This window comes from Haliaeetus albicilla, chromosome 11 (assembly GCF_947461875.1).
Source record: "Haliaeetus albicilla chromosome 11, bHalAlb1.1, whole genome shotgun sequence".
Taxonomy (NCBI): domain Eukaryota; kingdom Metazoa; phylum Chordata; class Aves; order Accipitriformes; family Accipitridae; genus Haliaeetus; species Haliaeetus albicilla.
The window spans coordinates 42,367,580-42,385,520 of NC_091493.1; the positions used below are offsets into that span (position 1 = coordinate 42,367,580).

The 17,941-nt window shown below is 68.5% G+C and overlaps 3 protein-coding genes across 5 annotated transcripts in view; 2 read left to right on the top strand and 1 right to left on the bottom strand.

Annotated features, from left to right (window-relative positions):
• Window positions 1-242: 242 nt before the first annotated feature.
• NACC1 (nucleus accumbens associated 1) lies at window positions 243-7,670 on the top strand. Its single transcript, XM_069797368.1, has 6 exons — window positions 243-358; window positions 2,182-3,101; window positions 3,934-4,110; window positions 4,192-4,297; window positions 4,412-4,509; window positions 5,829-7,670. The coding sequence occupies exons 2-6, from the start codon at window positions 2,201-2,203 to the stop codon at window positions 6,086-6,088; spliced, it is 1,542 nt and encodes a 513-aa protein (XP_069653469.1). The 5' UTR covers window positions 243-358; window positions 2,182-2,200; the 3' UTR covers window positions 6,089-7,670.
• A 1,736-nt stretch (window positions 7,671-9,406) lies between these two features.
• IER2 (immediate early response 2) lies at window positions 9,407-10,486 on the top strand. Its single transcript, XM_069797393.1, has 2 exons — window positions 9,407-9,709; window positions 9,797-10,486. The coding sequence occupies exons 1-2, from the start codon at window positions 9,504-9,506 to the stop codon at window positions 10,203-10,205; spliced, it is 615 nt and encodes a 204-aa protein (XP_069653494.1). The 5' UTR covers window positions 9,407-9,503; the 3' UTR covers window positions 10,206-10,486.
• Window positions 10,487-11,441: 955 nt separating this feature from the next.
• CACNA1A (calcium voltage-gated channel subunit alpha1 A) overlaps window positions 11,442-17,941 on the bottom strand; it is a 32,752-nt gene continuing 26,252 nt past the window's right edge. For all 3 annotated transcript variants that reach the window (XM_069797353.1, XM_069797352.1, XM_069797351.1), the window contains exons 45-47: window positions 16,752-16,947; window positions 15,879-16,129; window positions 11,442-12,424 (exon numbers count right to left, since the gene is read on the bottom strand). In XM_069797353.1, coding sequence (XP_069653454.1) covers window positions 11,948-12,424; window positions 15,879-16,129; window positions 16,752-16,947 — 924 coding nt within the window. In that variant the 3' untranslated portion in view covers window positions 11,442-11,947. The remainder of the gene's footprint in view (window positions 12,425-15,878; window positions 16,130-16,751; window positions 16,948-17,941) is intronic.

Consider the following 17,941-nt stretch of genomic DNA (forward strand, 5'->3'; position numbering starts at 1 on the left):
CCAGGAGAGAGGGACCCCGGGCAGATCCCGAGGGAATCCACCGGGGGAGGGGCTCAGCTGATCCCGGGGGGGGGCAGGGATACCCGTGTCTCTGCGTGTCCCCCCCCTCCCCGCCGTGTCCCCAAGGGGGGGGGGGCAGCGCGCTGGGGGGGGGGGAGGGGGGGCCGCCGCTCGGCGCTCGGCTTGCCGTGCCTGCGGCGGGTGCGCTTGCGCGGGAGGCGCGCCGGGCGGTGCGGCGTTCGGCTGATCGCGCCTGCCGCACAATGAATGGCCGCTGAGCGCGGCGGGGACGGGGACGGGCACCGGCAGCGGCACCGGGAGCGGCCGGAGCCGCAGCGCAGCCCCCCCCCGGCCTCTGGTAAGGCGGGGTCACCCCCACCCCTACGGGCCCCGCCACCGCCCCGCCTCCCGCCCCCTCGGGCTTGCCCTCCCCCCGCCCCCCAGGCCTCGCCGCCACCCCCCCCCCCCCCCCGCTTCTCCCCCCCCCCGGTTTCTCCGGCCCTGCGGCACCTTCCCGTCCCCCGGGTTGGGGGATCCCTCTACGCCCCCCCACCGTTGCCGAGGGAATGCGGTCGTGTCTCCCCCCGCCGCAGTACTGGGGGTTCCCCGTCCCGTCCCCCGTGTTTTGGGGTCCTCCCGATCCACCCTCGGTACTGGGGTATTTACCGATCCCGCCCCGCCGCCGCCCGAAATTCGGGTCCTCCCCGTTGTCTCCTTCAGGCTGCGGGATCCCCCCATTGCCACCTGCGAGGGCTCGTGTGTCGTCGTCCCCCCCCGCCCCCTCCCAAGGACTGGAGGTCCTCTCTGTCCCCAATTCTAGGAGTGGGGGGTCCCCCCTGTTCCTCCCCCACGAGATGGGGAAAACTCGTTCTCCCTGGAATGGGGATCTCTCTCTGCCCCCCCCCCCGAGTGCTGGGGACCCCCCCACACTCCAGGAATAGGATCCTGTCAAGCCCCCGCTTAAACTGCGGTTTGCCCTCCCCTGGCCACCCCCAAATACTGGGGAACCCCCTGTCCTCCCCAGGCTGGGGGATCCCCCCGACCCCTCACCACCGCCGGGGGTGGGGGGTGCCCCAGATTTACCAAGCCTGCCCCCACCCCAGGCTGGAACCTTGCTAGGCCTGGAACCCCTTGGCCTGAGGACCCCCATGTCCCCAGGCTTGGAGACACCTGAGAGTCCCCAAGGCCAAGGCAGGAATCCCCCCAGGCAGAGACATCCCCCCCTCAGGCAGGGACCCCCCCCCCCCCCACACCACCCCAAAAGGGGAAACCACCACTTCGCTGTTCTTTCACCCACCCTGTGTCCGTGTGTCCATCCGGCCTCACCATCCCCCTCTCCCAGCCGGGGTCCCCCTTCCCCAGTCTCAGGGGGTCTTAGGACCCCCCAGGATACCCCCAACTCTTGGAGCACCCCCACCCCTTAATATCCCATTTGGAGGGGTTTTTCAGCTCCCCCTGAGCCAGTGTGGGGGGTTGTTCTTAGGGCTCTGGGGCAGCCCCAGACTGGGGGGCTGATGGGGAGGAGGATCTGGGGTTCTCCCCCACACTGGGTGGGTGCCTGGGTGAGCTCTGCTGGGGGGGATGCTGGACACCTGTGGGGCCATGTCGAACTCCTGTGCCTGGTCTGTTCCTCATCCCTCCTCTGTGTTTGTCCCTGTCCCCCCGTGTCCTGCCCCCCTTTTCTGTCCCCACCCTCCTCACGTCTCTTGCTGTCTGTCTGTCCCCATCTCCCTGCTCTGCTCCCCATCACCGCTGTGTCCCCCCATGTCCCTGCCCCGATCCACATGTCCCTTGTGCTCCTACACTGCTCCCTGGGTCCCTGTTCCTTCATGTCCCCCATGTCTGCCCCCCTTCCCTCTCTACCTGTGTCCATGTCCCCCATGTCTGCCACCATTCCTTCTGTATCTGTGTCCGTGTTCCCCATGTCCCTCCCTGTCTCCCATGTCTGCCCCACTCCCTTTGTCCCTGTCCCCATGTGTCCCCCATGTCTACCCCATGCCCTGTGCTGCTGTTCCCACATGTACCTCATATCTATCTTGCTCCTTATGAATCCACATCCATGGTCCCTGTGTCCCCCACATCCCTACATGTCCCCTATGCCTTCCCCGCTCCCTGTGTCCCTCTCCCCGTGTGTCCATCCTGCTCCCTGGGCCCCCATCCCCCATGTCCCCGTCCCCGCAGGCCCCTGTCGGCTGCCGCAATGGCTCAGACGTTGCAGATGGAGATCCCCAACTTCGGGAACAGCATCCTGGAGTGCCTGAACGAGCAGCGGCTGCAGGGGCTGTACTGCGACGTCTCGGTGGTGGTGAAGGGCCACGCGTTCAAGGCACACCGGGCCGTGCTGGCCGCCAGCAGCTCCTACTTCCGGGACCTTTTCAACAGCAGCAAGAGCGCGGTGGTGGAGCTGCCGGCCGCCGTCCAGCCCCAGTCCTTCCAGCAGATCCTCAGCTTCTGCTACACGGGGCGGCTCAGCATGAACGTGGGTGACCAGTTCCTGCTGATGTACACCGCCGGCTTCCTGCAGATCCAGGAGATCATGGAGAAGGGGACTGAGTTCTTCCTCAAGGTCAGCTCGCCCAGCTGCGACTCGCAGGGGCTGCACAGCGAGGAGGCACCCTCCTCCGAGCCCCAGAGCCCCGTGGCCCAGACCTCAGGGTGGCCCTCAGGCGCGGCCGCCCTGCCCCTGGTCTCGCGGGTGAAGACGGAGCAGGGCGAGCCCGACGGGGTGCAGTGCACCTTCGTGGTCAAGCGCCTCTGGGACGGCGGCCCCAAGGACGGCGCTGCTGGCGGCAACGGTAGCCGCAAGATGGCCAAGTTCTCAGCGCCTGAGCCGGGACGCCAGCCGCAGCCCCCTGCGCCGGCAGCAGCGGCGGGACCGGCCCCGCCGGCGGCAGCAGCGGCAGCAGCGCCGCCCGGCCCCAGCGCGGCCGACCAGACCAGCCCCGGGGGTACGTCCAGCGCCTACACGAGCGACAGCCCCGGCTCCTTCCACAATGAGGAGGACGAGGAGGAGGACGGGGGCGAGGAAGGCTCTGACGAGCAGTACCGCCAGATCTGCAACATGTACACCATGTACAGCATGATGAATGTAGGGCAGGCAGGTGAGGCTCCGCCCTCGGTGGGGGTGGGTGGGTGTGGCCTGTGGTGCACAGCCCACTGGGTGTGGCCTACCGATGCTCCACCCATGTGGTATGGTCAAATGAGGCTCCAGCTCTGGGGTGTGGTTTGAGGAAGGGGTGTGGTCATTTAAGGCACTGCCCATGGGGGGTGTGGTCAAATGGGGGCTCCGCCCATGAAGCATGGTCAGCCCATGGACGGCCTTGGAAGTAGCTGGGGAGGGGTGTGGTCAACTGAGGCTCCTCCCACAAGGCATGGTCAGCTGAGGCTCTAGGGTGTGGTCTGGGGAGGGGTGTGGCCAAGGGAGGGGCCATATCTGGGGTGTGGTTTGGGAAGTAGGTGGGGTCATCTAAGGCTCCACCTCCTTGGGGGTGTGGCTGAAAGCAGGTGAGGCTTCCATGCTGTGAGGATGGAGCTAAAGGGGGTAGAGGGGTTGAAGCTCTACCCCTGGGTGTGGTTTATGTCCCCACCTCTAGGGTGGGGCTACAGGTGGGGAGGGGCCAGCTGAAGCTCCACCCAAGGGGAAAGGTGCTGGGTGTGGCCTGTCAGGCTCCAACTTGTGGGTGGTGCTTGGGTAGGGGCATGTCCCGATGGAGCTCCACCCCTAGGTGATGGTTATGGGGGGCATGTGGCCATGGATCGAGCTGTCATCATGTCCCTGTCCCCCCTCCCCATGTCCCTGGCCCCATCCCGTGCCCCTTCGGGGACTCCTCCAGAGGCCCCCGGAGAGGCGGGGTGGGAGCCCCAGGGTCCGGGCACCGCTGACCACTCCCGTGTGTCCCCACTGACCCCCCCATGTCTGTGTCCCCCCCCCAGCCGCAGAGAAGGTGGAGGCGCTGCCAGACCAGGCCACTTCGGAGTCACGCAACCGGGTGCGGGTGCGGCAGGACCTGGCCTCGCTGCCGGCCGAGCTCATCAACCAGATTGGGAACCGCTGCCACCCCAAGCTCTACGACGAGGGAGACCCTGCGGAGAAACTGGAGCTCGTCACGGGTACATTTGGGGTGGGGGTCCCCACAGAGTGGGGGTCCCCTCGGGGCATCCAGCCCCTCTGACCCTCCATGTTCCCCCCAGGCACCAATGTCTACATCACGCGGGCGCAGCTGATGAACTGCCACGTCAGCGCGGGGACACGGCACAAAGTCCTCCTGCGGCGGCTCCTGGCGTCGTTCTTCGACCGGTGAGTCAGGCCAGGGCACCCGGCTTCTCCCCCTGCCCGGTTTTGGGGTCCTGCAGAGGTGGGGGGGGGGGCAGACGCCCAGGTTCTCACCCCATTTTTTGCTTCCCTTGCTAGCAACACCCTGGCCAACAGCTGCGGCACGGGCATCCGCTCATCCACCAACGACCCCAGCCGGAAGCCGCTGGACAGCCGGGTCCTGCACGCTGTCAAGTGTGAGTGGGGGGACGCAGGGGGACAGGGGACACGCTGGGGCAGAGGTGGGACCCCAGGGGTGAGGGAGCCCAGGAATCAGGGCAGGGGGAGGCCAGGGAAAGAGGTCCAGAGGACTTTAGGGACGAGGGGGAGCCCAGGGTTGGGGGACCCACGGGGACTGGGGGTACCAGGGGATAGAGGAGACCCCAGGGAGAGAGGGACACCAGGAAATAGGGGACAAGGGATACCCAGAGCTGGGGGCACTCTGGAGAGAGGGGACGATGTCACGACCCACTCAGAAAAGGAGAGTGAGTGACTCAGATTTGCAAATCCCCAGCAGTGTGGACTAAGGCGAGACAACTCTCAAGGTCTGTATATGAACTTTTATTAGATTCCCACAGTGATTAATACACATCTTAAATGAGGCTTTGCAGTAATTGGTTAGGTATATAACAAATTATGGCATGCGGTGAGGTACACCTTGCGTTACTTAACAACTCTAAGAGAAACAGAGCGGGGGGAGAGAGAGAGAAAGAGATCACCAGTCCTCTTTCCAGCCAACGGGGCGTTTTGGTTCCTAAGAGCACTCTTCTGCCAAATTCCACTTTTGCTTTTCTAGTAGCACCTATCTTCCCCCTTTCTGTTCGAAGTATCAGTATGACCCACCCTCCTGCTATGGTGGCACCTTCATTTCAGGTTCCCACACCCCCCCCCCCCCAGGTGACGTGTAGGGTGATTTGGGTTGAGAGAGGAGTGCTGTCGTCACACATGTTTAGCGTGATCTCCATAATCTTCGTTAGCACGTGCAGGGGTGTCAACTTTAATATGCCTTTCGTGGATAATGAGGCAGAGATCATTCATCGGAAGCGAGGGCCCCAAAAAACAGAGAGTTAACGAGCTTCAGAAGTTGCACCCGAGCAGAACCGTTGCTGTTCCTGCCACGTGGGTAGCTTTGTCAGTCCATTGAGCGCCAAGCCCGCGTTATTCAGCTCAGGCTACATGCGAGCGTTTGAGAAAAAGGCGCGTCCCCCCACCCCCCCTTATCTTTACCAAGTTTTGTCTCTCGCCGTCATTCATGTTTCTCTTGGGCTGCTTCTCTCAGTCTTTGTTTCGGGGAGTTACAAGGCATCTCCTGCAGGCAGGGGACAGGGCGGACCCCAGGGCTGGGGGGGACCGTGGGGACCGGTGATCCGGCTGTGAAACAGAGCTGGGGATGCAGATTTAGGTTCCTGAGCAAAACCTCTCTACAAGACACCCGTGACTCCCCAGGGCGCGTGATGGCAGACTTGCGGGGGGGAAACACAGAGGGCTGCTTGTGACCCCATCTCCCGCTCCCCAGTTTACTGCCAGAACTTCGCCCCCAACTTCAAGGAGAGCGAGATGAACGCCATCGCCGCTGACATGTGCACCAACGCCCGGCGCGTCGTGCGCAAGAGCTGGATCCCGAAGCTGAAGCTGCTGATGGCTGAGGGCGACTCCTACACCTCCTTCATCAACGACACCGGCAAGCTGGAACCCGACATCATGGGCCCCGAGCCAGCCTTCGACGCCGGTGGGCACGAGGGCGAGGCGGGCGCCCCAGGGGAGGGCCTGCAGTGACCCCTGCCTTGGCCCCCCGGGGACCCCCAACCGTGGGGGGACCCCCGCTGGGTAGGGGCCCTCTCCAGTAGGGTCCTGCGGCCGGGTGGGGAGCCCCACCGGGTAGGGCCCTGTGATGGTATAGGGACCCGTGTGGGTGTAAGGCGCCCCCCCCCCCCCACCAGGCGGGCACCCCCTCGGGGCCAGGACCCCCCCCAGGGGCAGGGACCCACCCAGGGAGGGCCCTGTGCCACCGTGGGGCCCCTGGCCATGGGGTCTGGTCCCCTCCCCATGGGGTTTGGGGCTTAGTGGGGGTGGCAGCGGCTCAGCTCAGCCTGGCCGCCCGCCCCCCCCCTCCCCCCAGCAGTTTTGGGGGGCTGTGGGGGGGGGCCGGGGCATCGCTCAGCTTGGGCTTTCCTTCCGTGCCCCCTCCTGCTCAGGCATGAGTTGACGAAGTCCTGTGTCCCCTCCCTGGGGCCAGTGTCTCTCCTGCCCCCCCGCCCCGCTCTGGGTGCCCCATGTTGCCTCTGGGGCCCCCATGTCTCCCCCAGGTCCCCTCCCCAGGGCTGACGTTTCTCCAGGCACCCGCGTGGGTCCCCCATGTCCCCTCCCCGGGGCCACTGTCTCTGCAGGCAACCGCATGTGTGTGTCCCCCGGCCCGTGTCCCCTGTGTCCCTTCCTGTCCTGTCCTGTCCTGCCCCCCCCACCGGGGACCAGCATCTCTCTGGACAACCCGGGCAACCCCACGCGTTCGCCCTGGTCCCCCCTGTCCCGGCGTCTCCCCAGGCGCCTGCATGTGTCCCCCAGGTCCCCCGTGACCCCCGCCGGGGCCAGAGTCTCTCCAGGTGACCGTGTGTGTCCCCTCCCAGGTCCCCTGTCCACGTGTCTCTCCGGGTCCCCCCCCTTGTTGTCCTGTCCGTCCCCCCCATCCCCTCCCCAGGGGCAGCATCTCTCTGGGCATCTGCGTTTGTCCCCAGGCGATGGCACATGTCCCCTCCTTGCACTGCCCAGGTGCCCCCCCCTTGTCCCCAGCTCCCCCCACCCTGGCAGAAAGGGGGGTGTCCCCTCTTGTCTGTGTTGTTTCTCCCCCCCCCCCCCCCCCCCGCAGCCGGATGGGGATGTGGGCAGGGGGTGGCAGAGTTGAGCCCATGTGTGGACCCCCCCAATGGGGATGGGGACCCCACCACACAGGGTTAAAGGCCTTGTTGAAGTTCCTTCTTGTTAGTTTGCCCCCCCCCCTTTGTTAGCCCCCACTGGGGTCTGTCCTTGGGGGTGGGGGGGATGACATTACCCTGTGGGGGATGGTGGCACCCTAGGAGCAGCCAGGCAAGGGTGGACCCAGCGTCCTGGCCAGGGTGATTTGGGGAGGGGGTCGTGGGTTGGAATCCCACCTCTGCAGGAGGGGTCCAGGGGTGACGATGGCGACGCAGGGACCCCCCTTGCAGCCCCAGCTTTGTCCCCCCCACCTCTCTCCCTGGCACCAGGGCTTTGCACCGGCTGTACTCCAAGCCCCAAAGGGGGAAACTGAGGCACCATTCAGTGGCTCCAACCCCCCCGCCCCCCCCGCACAGACTTGGGGGGGGGGGGGGTGCTGGGAGGGAACCCAGGCGTCCACACACACCCCCCCACCCCCCCGGCAGCCCCCCAACAGGTCTCCTGACGTTCGGTCAAGTGCCTTACCCGCTGCCCGGCCCCCGGGCTCCGATCGCGTCTCCACTATCTCACTGCTCCGTGCCAAACCGCCCCCCCCCGCCTCTCCCCACTGCCCTGGCTCGGGGGGGGGGGGGCACGGGGACACCCCACCACCACCCCTCTTCTCCCACCAACCCGGACACCTGGGTTCTCCCCCCCCCCCCCCCCCCCCCATCCCTCTCCTTTTCCCTGTGCCTCAGTTCCCATCCCCTTCCCCTGTCTGATCAGTTGCACCGGTCTCAGCCCCATGAGGGGTGTCCCTGTTGTGGCCCCCCCGACCCCCCCGGGCGCTCAGCGAGCCCAGTCCCTGCTCCCCCACCCCACCCCGGTGGGGTCAGGCTATTTCGTTTCCTCTTTTTCTTCTTTTTTTTTCCAACCCAAAAGCTGTACAGAAGAGGGGAGTGCGCAGCGCGTCTCGGCAGCATGGACCCCCCCCCGGGCTTGCGCTTCCCCCCCCCTCCGCCCCTTCCCCTCCCCGCGCCCCCCCCCCCCCGGGGCCGCCAGTGTCTGTCCTGTGTTATGAAGTGCCAAGACGCCCGTTCCCGGTGCCCCCCCCGCCCCTCCCCCCGAGTCGCTGGAGAATTGCACATGAACTGCTGTACGAGAGCGGAGAGGGACTGCAGAAATGTTAATAATGATAAATAAAACACAGAGGTTTGTAACAGCCCCCGCCTCCCGCCTGCTGGGGGGGGGCTGAGCCGGGGGGGGTAACCCACCCCGGGGTGGGGGGGGCTGCACGGGTGGGCTTGCACATGCCTGTGCACTGGAGAGGGGGAGCAAAGGGACTGGGTTGTGCGTTGCATGTTGTGCTGCGGGCAGGACGCGTGTGTGCACAAGCGGTGCGGGTGCAAGCGCTGGCAGCTGCAGCGCGCAGGGCATGTGCGAGGCCCCGTCCTCGTGCGAGGCCCGCCGCGCGTGCAGGGCTAGTACGTGTGCAGGCTACAGCGCGCGGGCAAGGCCTGGGGCTCGTGCAAGGCACAGGGCTCGTGCAAGGCGCGGTGCGCGTGCGGGCATCAGGGCTCGTGCAAAGCCCGGTGCTCGTGCAACGCACAAGGCTCGCGCGAGGCCGGGCGGCACCCGCGTGAAGTGCCGGAGGGGGCGGGGCTCCTCCCGCCGGTGCGCCCCGCCCCCGACCTTATTTGGGCAGGCGGAAAGGGGAGGGGCTCGCCTCGCGCGAGCCCCGCCCCCTTCCCCTTCCTGTCGTCACGGGGCCCTTATATAGTCATGGAAACGGCGCGGGGTGACCTCACGGGGGCGGGGCAGCGCGCGGGAAGGTGGCGGGGGGGTCCCCCATGTACCCCCCCCCCCAGTGTTGCCCCGTGTCGCTGTCCCGGGCACCCGGGGGGGGCGCAGGGAACCCCCCCACCTCATGGGAGCACAGCGACCCGCTCACCCCGGGGGGGGGGGGGGGGCACAGGGACCCCCACCCCTGAGAGTACAGCTACCCCCCCACCCCATGGGGGCGCAGGGACACGATCCCGGGGTGGGGGGGAGCAGGGACACCACCCCCCCGGGGAACAGAGCCCGCCCCCCCCCCCTCCGGTAGCTCTCCCCGCAAACCACCCCCCCCGGGCATTTCCGCCCCCCGGCGCCACCGAGCCGCCCCGGGGCCGGATGCGGCGCCGGGGGGGGGGCCGGGGAACGGGGGCGGACCGGGGCCGGGGCCGCGGGGAGGGGAGGGGAGCGGCGGTATAAGAGCCCCGCGCCGGGGGCGGCCCTGCCGCACTCCGCTCCCGGTGCCGCTATGGAGGAGGCGCAGCGGCTGCTGACCGTGTCGGTGTGGAAGCTCTACCGTTGCCGGTTGCAGCGCGGCGGCCTCCGCCTCCACCGGAGCCTCCAGCTCTCGCTCCTCGTCCGCGCCGCCCGGCACCGCTACCTGACCGCCCGCGCCGCCGCTCAGCCGGGACCTGTCGCCGGGCCCCCCCCGGGAACGGCACCCGGGGACCCGCCGTACGTACCGACCCCGGACCGGGGGGATCCCCCCAGCGCCCCGACCGGGGATCCCCGGAGCCGACCGACCCCGGACCCCCCCCGCAGCGCCCCGGACCGGGGGGACCCTCCGAACCCAGCGGCCCCGGACCCCCGCAGCGCCCCGGACCCCGTGAACCGGGACCGCCCCCAGGACGCCCCGAGCCGGTACCGCGACCCGCCGAGCGCTCCGAGGCTGCCGTCCACCCGGGACCCGCCGAGCGTTCCCCCCGCCGCGCCGCAGCCTGAGCCGCGTCCCCCCGGAGCCCCACGGATCCCCGGAGCCACCCCGGCGGCGCGGGCCGGGCGTAAGCGGCGGAGCAGCGGCTCGGCCGGGCCGGTACCGGTGCCGGTACCGAGCAAGCGGGCGCGGCTGGAGGCGGAGGAGCCGCCGCTCCCCCCGGGGCCGCCCGGCCGCTGCTCGGGGCCGCCCGCCGCCGCCTTCGTTCTCCTGGTCCGCGCCGTCGGGGCGTGCTGAGCCCCTGCGTACACGGACCCCGCCGGGCGTACGGAGCGGGGGGGACACGGAGACACTCAGTCCCCCCCGGGACACACGGGACCGGTACGGGGACCTCTCCGGGACACAAGGACTCTCGGGGCCCCCGGTGGGCCCCCCCCCCCCCCCCGGTGAGCCCCCCACCGTGATGGACTCGTGCTGGGGGGGGGCTGCAGGCTGGCCCTGCCCCCCCCCCCCCCGGCTTCCCCACCAATTTTGTTTAATTATTATTTTGTTAATGAAATAAAAGTCGGTTTTGTGCAGCTGCTGTCTCGGGGTCTTGAGGGGGGCACATCCCGTGAGTGGCGAGGGGCCCGCTGTGTCCCCATGACACCCCCCTCGATGCCCCCCACCCCAAATTGGGAGGAAAAAGGGGGTTTCCTGGGGCGGGGGGGGGGCGGTGGATGCTCTGATGGGTCGGGGCGGCTCGGCCCAAACTTTGAGGGGGGGGGAAACGGGGGTTGCTGGCGGGGGGGAGGATTGCCCCCCCCCCCGCTCCGCCTCTCCTCGCTTCAGTTTCCCCCCAACCCCGGGGCCAGGATACGGGGGCGGATATCTGGCACCTGCCCCGGGGGCGGGGGGACCCCAAACCCCGCGGGGAGCGGACCCGGGCGGGGGACCCCCCCCCATCCGGTTCCGGGAAGCTCCACGTGCTGCCCACGCGGGGGCTGAGCCGTTGCGGGAGGGGGGCAGGGCGGGCGCCCGGATGCCTGGGTCCCCTGGGGGGGGGGGTGGGGTGGGAACGGGTTCCTGCTTAGCGGAGCGCCGCGCCGCCCATCCCCGCGGCATCGGGGCTGAGCTGGCCTGGGCGGTGCAGGGCCCCGCCGTGGGTGCGTGGGCTCGCGGGGCCCGGTGTTTCCCCCCCCCCCGCCCCGCCAGGCCCAAACCGGCTGCCCCGGTTCCGCCGGGAGACCCCGCCCAGGGCGCAGGGGCCGGGATGGCGCTGAGTTCCAGGGAGGCCCCGTGTGCGTGTCCCCCCCGCGCCGTGTCCGCCCCCCCCACCGTGTCCCCCGGTGCCCCGGGCGGGGCTGCGACGTTTCCTGACTCCGCCGCTTCCTCGTTCCTGCGGCGGCGGGGGAGGGGTCGGGCGCCGGCACGCTGGGGTCCTTCGGGGGCTGGGAGGGCCGGGGAGGGGGGGCGAGCTGCCCCGGGTCCCCCCACCCCGATGCCCCCCGCCCCCCCCTCGGGGCCCGATCCCGGGAAGGAGCGAGATAGGGCTCGATCCAAAATTCCTCTTTTTTAATGGTTTCGTTTGTTTGGGGGGTTTCGGGCTTTTTTTTTTTGTCCTTTTTTTTTTTTTTTAATCTTTATTTCTGGTTTCGGTAACTCGGTTCATGCAATGGCGGCAGCCCCGGCCCCGCCGCCTCCGTGCCTCGGGCGGGGGGGGGTGTCCGGCGGCGCCGGTGCCCGGTGCCCGGCCTGGAGCCTCTCCGGGCTCCGCTTCCCGCGGCCCGTTCCCGCCCCGGCGGCTCCTCCCGGCCCGGGGCGCCGCGGCCGTGCGGGGCTGGGGGTCGTGGGGGGGGTGTCCCCGGGGCCGCCCCCCGCCGCGGCGGCGGCGGCTCCTCCAGATGATAAAACTCATCCATAGCCCCGGGAGCGGGCGGGGGGGGGGGGTTGGTGGTAGTGGTGGGGTGGCGGCGTGGCGTCCGTCCCCCCCCCCGTCGCGATATGTCGCGGCGCCGGTCGCGACGGCGCCCTGTCGCGATAGGTCGTCGGAGGCGCCGCTAGCAGCAGTCATCGTCCGTCTCGCTGTAAGGGTCGCGGAGGCCGGGCCGCCCCTTCCCGGCGCCGTGTCCCGGGTAGTAGCCGTTAGGCAGCCGCCGGCCGGGCCGGGGGGGCGAGGGGCCCGGCCCCCCCCCGCCACCGCCGCCAGCGGCCCGGGGGGGCCGGGGGACGCGTCCGTCGAGCGGCGGCTCCGGGTCTCGGGGTCCGCGGGGGGCGTCGGTCCAACGGGCGACGGGGCGGGCGGCGCGGGGCGAGGCGGGGACGGCGGCGGCGGCGGCGGCGGCGGCGGGGGGCGGCGGGCGGCGGGGCCCGCGGGCGGGGGGCGGCGCGGCGGGCGGGGGGCGGCGGGCGGCGGGGGAGTAGGAGACGTGCGGCCGCGGCGTGGCGGGCGTCGGCGGGAGCTGGCGGCGGGCGCGGCGGGGCGTGCTGGTCCCCGAGGTGGAGAGCACCGGGCTGCCGCTCACCGAACTACTGCCCTACAGCAACACCGAGACACCGGGGATCACGGCGGGGGGGTGGGCACGGCGGGGGGGGCGGGGCGCGTGGACGGGGGGGGACACGGGGGACGCAGACATGGACGTGGATGGGGGAGAGGATACGGAGCGTGGGCACGGGGGGACGCGAGGAGAACACGAGGCACACGGACACGGGGGGGCATGGACACGGACAACACGTAGGACGTGGACAAGGGGAGGATGGATGCGGGGGACAAGGACACGGGGGACACAGATTCGGGGAACATGGACATAGGGGACACGGGGGGCATGGACACGGGGGACATGGGAAAGGACATGGGGGATGGACATGGACAAGGGAAAGGACATGGACACGGACAACACATAGGACATGGACATGGGGAGGATGGACACGGGGGACAAGGACATGGGAACACGGGAAAGGACATGGGGGATGGACATGGACAAGGGAAAGGACATGGACATGGGGAGGATGGACACGGGGGACAAGGACACGGGGCACACGGACACAGGGGACATGGACACGGGGGACACGGGGGGCATGGACACAGGGGACACGGACACGGGGGACATGGACATAGGGGACACCGGGGGCATGGACACGGGGGACATGGGAAAGGACATGGGGGATGGACATGGACAAGGGAAAGGACATGGATACGGACAACATGTAGGACGTGGACATGAGGAGGATGGACACGGGGGACAAGGACACGGGGGACAAGGACACAGGGGACACGGACATGGGGAACATGGACATAGGAGACACGGGGGGCATGGACACGGGGGACACGGGAAAGGACATAGGGGGATGGACATGGACAAGGGAAAGGACACAGGGCATGGAGAGGGACAACACACACAGGGGGTGGACATGGGGGACAGGGGAAAGGACACAGGGCACAGACATGGACAACACGAGGGATGTGGACACAAGAAGGATGGACATGGGGGACAGGAAAGGACATGGGGTGGACATGGGGGACATAGACACAGGGGACATGGACATAGGGGACATGGGGGGCATGGACATGGGGGACGAGGGAGAGGACACAAGACAGGGACGGGGACAACACACACGGGGGGGTGGACATGGGGGACACCGACAGAGGGGGGCATGGACATGGGGGACAAGGGAAAGGACACAGGGGTGGACACAGACACGAGGACAACAGAGGGACATGGCGGAGGATGGGTGGGAAGGGATTGGGACCAGGGACACGGACACAGGGGACATAGACATGGGAGAGAGTGGCAGGGGTGGAGGAGAGACGGACATGGACAAAGGGGACCCAGGGGGGTGGACATGGGGGGCCAGGGACATGGGATCATAGGCATGGGGAGAGGCAGGGGACATGGGGGGGGCACAAGGGACAGAGAGAGGGGGTTGGGGGACACAGACACAAGCAGAGACATAGGGCGCCATTGCGTGGGGGCGTCACAGCCACAAGCAATCACAGACAGGGTGGGGGTTACAGCCACGGGGGGCATCACAGCCACAGGCCATGCAGACATGGGAGGGCCCAGGCGGGAATGGGGGGGACGGGGACGGGGCAGAGAAAAGCAGCAAGGACACAACGGGGGGGGGTGGAGAAAAAACAAACGAGAGAGCAGAGGGGAAGAGAAGTGAGAAGAGGCGGGGGGGCGGCGGCTGGAGGCGGCTGCGGGCTGGGGGGGGGGGTGCAGAGGGGTGCAGGGAGGGAGGGAGGGGGCCAGAGGGGGAGGGAGGGAGGGGGCTGCCAGGTCCCCCCAAAGCCACTTGCAAGGCAAAAGGAACAAAAGCTCCGGGAGGGGAGGGGGTCGCGGTTCAGCCAGGAGAGATGGGGGGAGCGGGAGCTGGAGAAGTTTGGAAGAGTCAGCCCGAGGGGGTTGGGGGACCCTGCACCCCAAACTGTTACCTGGGGGACCTGGGGTCTGGGGACCGTGCACCCCAATCTGGGACCTGCAGGATGGGGAGCATGCCAGTCTTTTACCTGGGGGGGGCCTGGAGTGGGGGGACCGTGACCCCCCCAATCCATTACCTGCAGGGACTCGGGGTTCAGGGTCTGTGCACCCCAGTCTGGGACCAGTGGGGACCAATGCACCCCAATCCGGGGTTGTGGGGATGGTGCACCCCAATGCCTGGCTGGAGGGTGCAGGGGATGGTCACCCTGATCCAGGCCTTTGGGTGCCTAGTGGGGGGGGGGGTGTCCATGCCCCCCCCCCCACTCCAAGGTGGTGAGGACCCCAGCACCTATCCTGGGGTGCAGGGCCATGTACCCCAGTGCCATCACCCTAGCAGGGCTGCATGCCCCAGCCCAGGGCTGGAGGGGGCCTGTGCACCCCCAAACCTTAGTGTAGGGACTGTGCTGCCCCCCCAAGACTAATGGGGTGCCCCCAAACCTGGCTGGAAGGGCTGAGGTCCCTGATGCAATTAGTGCAGCTGTGCACCCCAAAGCAGGGCTGTGTGTGTGGGGGGGTGTCCCTGCACCCCAAGTCTGGGCTGGGGGAAGCAATGTGGTCCTGCTCCTGCCCCATCTGGAGGCATGACTCCACCAGGGCTAAGGGGGTGCAGCAGGGCTAGAGATGGGGGGGGGGTCACCCCAAAACAGCCCAGGGCAGCAAAGAGACTCCTCTTGGGGCCACGTCCCCACACAGGGACCAGCCGGGTCCGGTGCCCCTCGCCGGGGGTGCGCGGGTGGGGGCCGGGAGGGGGGGCAGCTTCGTTCCAAACTTTCCAGCGTGGCCGAGGGGGTCGCCAGAGCCTGGGGGGGCCGGAGCAGACGGTGGGGGGCCCCGAACCGCTTACCTGGGCCACCCCTCGCCGTGACAGCACAGCCAAAGCACAGCGATGGGGAAACAAAGAGGTGAATCAAGGCAGGCCCCCCCCCAAGCAGCTGGGGGCACCGGGGGGGCCAAGCGAGGTGGCTCTGTGCGGGCAGGGATGGGCGGGGGGGGCCGAGAGCGGAAAGGGGGTTGGGGGGCATCCGGAGGGGTTGAAGCGTCGCCGCGGCTGACCGCCACCCCCCCCTTGCACCCCCAGATCCCCTCGAGGGGTGGCCCCGTGTCCCCCTCCTCCATCACCCTCCCTCTGGGTGCTGCCCCTCCTGGCGGGGCTGGACCCCCAAGGCGGGGTACTGGGGAGGTTCTGCTGGTGTAACTGGGCTCCTGGATGCCACCAGTATAAACTGGGGTAGGCAGAATGGGTCGGGGGGGTGGGCTGGGACCCCCCACCTCACCCAAGCAGCCATGGACCCTGGGGGTGGGGGTCCCAATGCCCCCGGTAGCCTGGCCAGCACCGGTGGGTGGGGGGGTATCCCGGGGATGGGGGGGGTCTTTGGTTGAACCCCAAGCCAGAGGCCACCGGGCACCCGGCCCGGGGGGAGGCAGCCCTTGCCCCCCCATGGGCAGGGGGGGTCCCCACGCTCCGTCACGGTGCCTAGAGGCGGAGGGGGGAACGGAGGGTGGCACCCACCTGCCGGGGGGCCGCGTGCTCCCGGCCCTCACTGGGGGAGCGGGACCAGCGGCGGTCACGGGAGCGGGGCCGCCCGTAGTCGTGCCGCTCGGGGGGGCAGCGCTCCTTGTCCCCGGGGCCGTGGTGGTGGTGGTGGTGGTGGTGGTGGTGGTGCCGGTGTTTGCGGTCCTTGGCGCGGCCCCGCTCCGGGTCCCGCTCCTTGGGCGGGAGGTCGCCCGACTGCGTTGTGACACTGAGGTCCGTGCCCAGCCCTGTGGGGGATGAGGGGGGGGTGATGGGGGGGACAGCCTGGGCGGGAGGAGGTGGGGATGGGGTGGCAGGGATGGGGTGGACCAGGGGACACCCAAGGTGGAAGGATGTGGGGGCTTGGTGGAGGAGATGGGGTGTCCCAGGGGACGTATGGTGGAGGAGATGGGGACCCAGTGGTGGAGATGGGGTGGCCCAGGGGACACCAGGGGCTGGAGATGGGGACCCAGTGGAGAAGATGAGGTGGCCCAAGGGACACCCAAGATGGGAGGAGATAGGGACCCAGTGGAGGAGACAGGGTGGCCCAGAGGACAGAGGATGCAGGAGGAGATGGAGAACTGGTGGCGGAGGTGGAGTGGTCCAAGGGATGTGGGAAGCAGGAGATGGGGACCTGGTGGAGGAGGTGGGGTGGCCCAGGGAACATTGGTGGCAGGAGAAGAGATGGAGGCCTTGGGGACAGCTGGGTCAGGAGATGAAGGTCACCCATCAGAGGGAGAGGGTGGCGGCCTTGGGGACACCCAGAGCAGGAGGAGATGGCAAGACCCACAGGACGCCTGGGCAGGAGGTGCGGGGTGCCCCTGGGGATGGTGGAGGTGGGGGGACTGTGGGGGGACCATGGGGTCCGACCTGTGTCCACGTCAGTGTAGCGGCTGAGGGAGCGCTCGGAGGTGCGGTGGCTCCGTTCCCGCCGGCGCTGGTGATGCCGCTGGCTGTCCTCAGGGATGACGCGCTCCAGCGAGTAGTCATCCAGGCGGATGCCCCGGGCGCGCGGGTGGCCCAGCATGGAGGCCGAGCGCTTCATGGGGCTGGTGTCTGAGATGGTCTGCGGGCAAGAGCAGAGCAAGGATGGTCAGTGGGAGCCCAGGCAGATGGGGTTGGGGGGCCGGCTCCTGCGGCGGGGTGGGGGGCTTGAGGTAAGAGTTACCTGTGTGCGCTGGCCAATTTGTATCTCTTCATCCCTCCAGCTACCTGTCCATCCATCCATCCATCCATCCACCCACCTGTCCATGCATCCATGCATCCTCCCATCTACCCAGCGATCCATCCATCCATCCATCCGTCTGTCGGTACGTCTGAGTCCCCTCCCTCCCTCCCAGCCTGACCCATTCCTCGGCCATAGCCCCCCCCAGCTCCATCCCTCCAGCCCTGCTCCCCTCTTCCCGTGGATGCAGGATCTGCTCCTGTGGCCAGGACCAGTATCCCCACAACCTCCCGCTAGAGCCGTCTCTGTGGCCACTGGAGCCGTGCCCTGCCGGGCCACCCTCTGTCCCCACGGCTTCTAGCCTCGGTGGGTGCCAACCTGCTGTGCTCCATGCTGGGAGGGACACAACGTCCCCCGCCACCAGATCCCCATGGTCCTGGGGACTGACACGCTCCGGTGCAGCATCTCAGCCCCCTGGGACAGACCCCCCCCCCGCCCCCCCGCTGCTCTAACCATTGAGCTGCGCCGCCGCCGCCGGGGACCCCTGAGCATCGCCAGTCACTGGGGGGGAGAGGGAGGACTGGGAGAGGGACAGGGGGACCGGGGACGCTGCTCCTCACTGGCCCCACTGGTGCTGGGACATGGCACAATGAGGGTCTGGGTGGGCTGAGGTGGCCCAGGGGATGGGACACAGAGGGGAGGGACAAGAGGGGGACGCAGAGCAGGGGACAGGGACTGGGAACGGATGGACAGACAGACGGGGAAGAGTCAGGAGCCGCCTGGTGAGTGGGTGTCCCTGGGTAGACAGGACAGAGAGAGACCAGGAGGGAGGGAAAGTGGGCTGGAAGGACGGAGGGACAGAAGGAGAGAGGGACAGAGGATGGAGGAATGAATA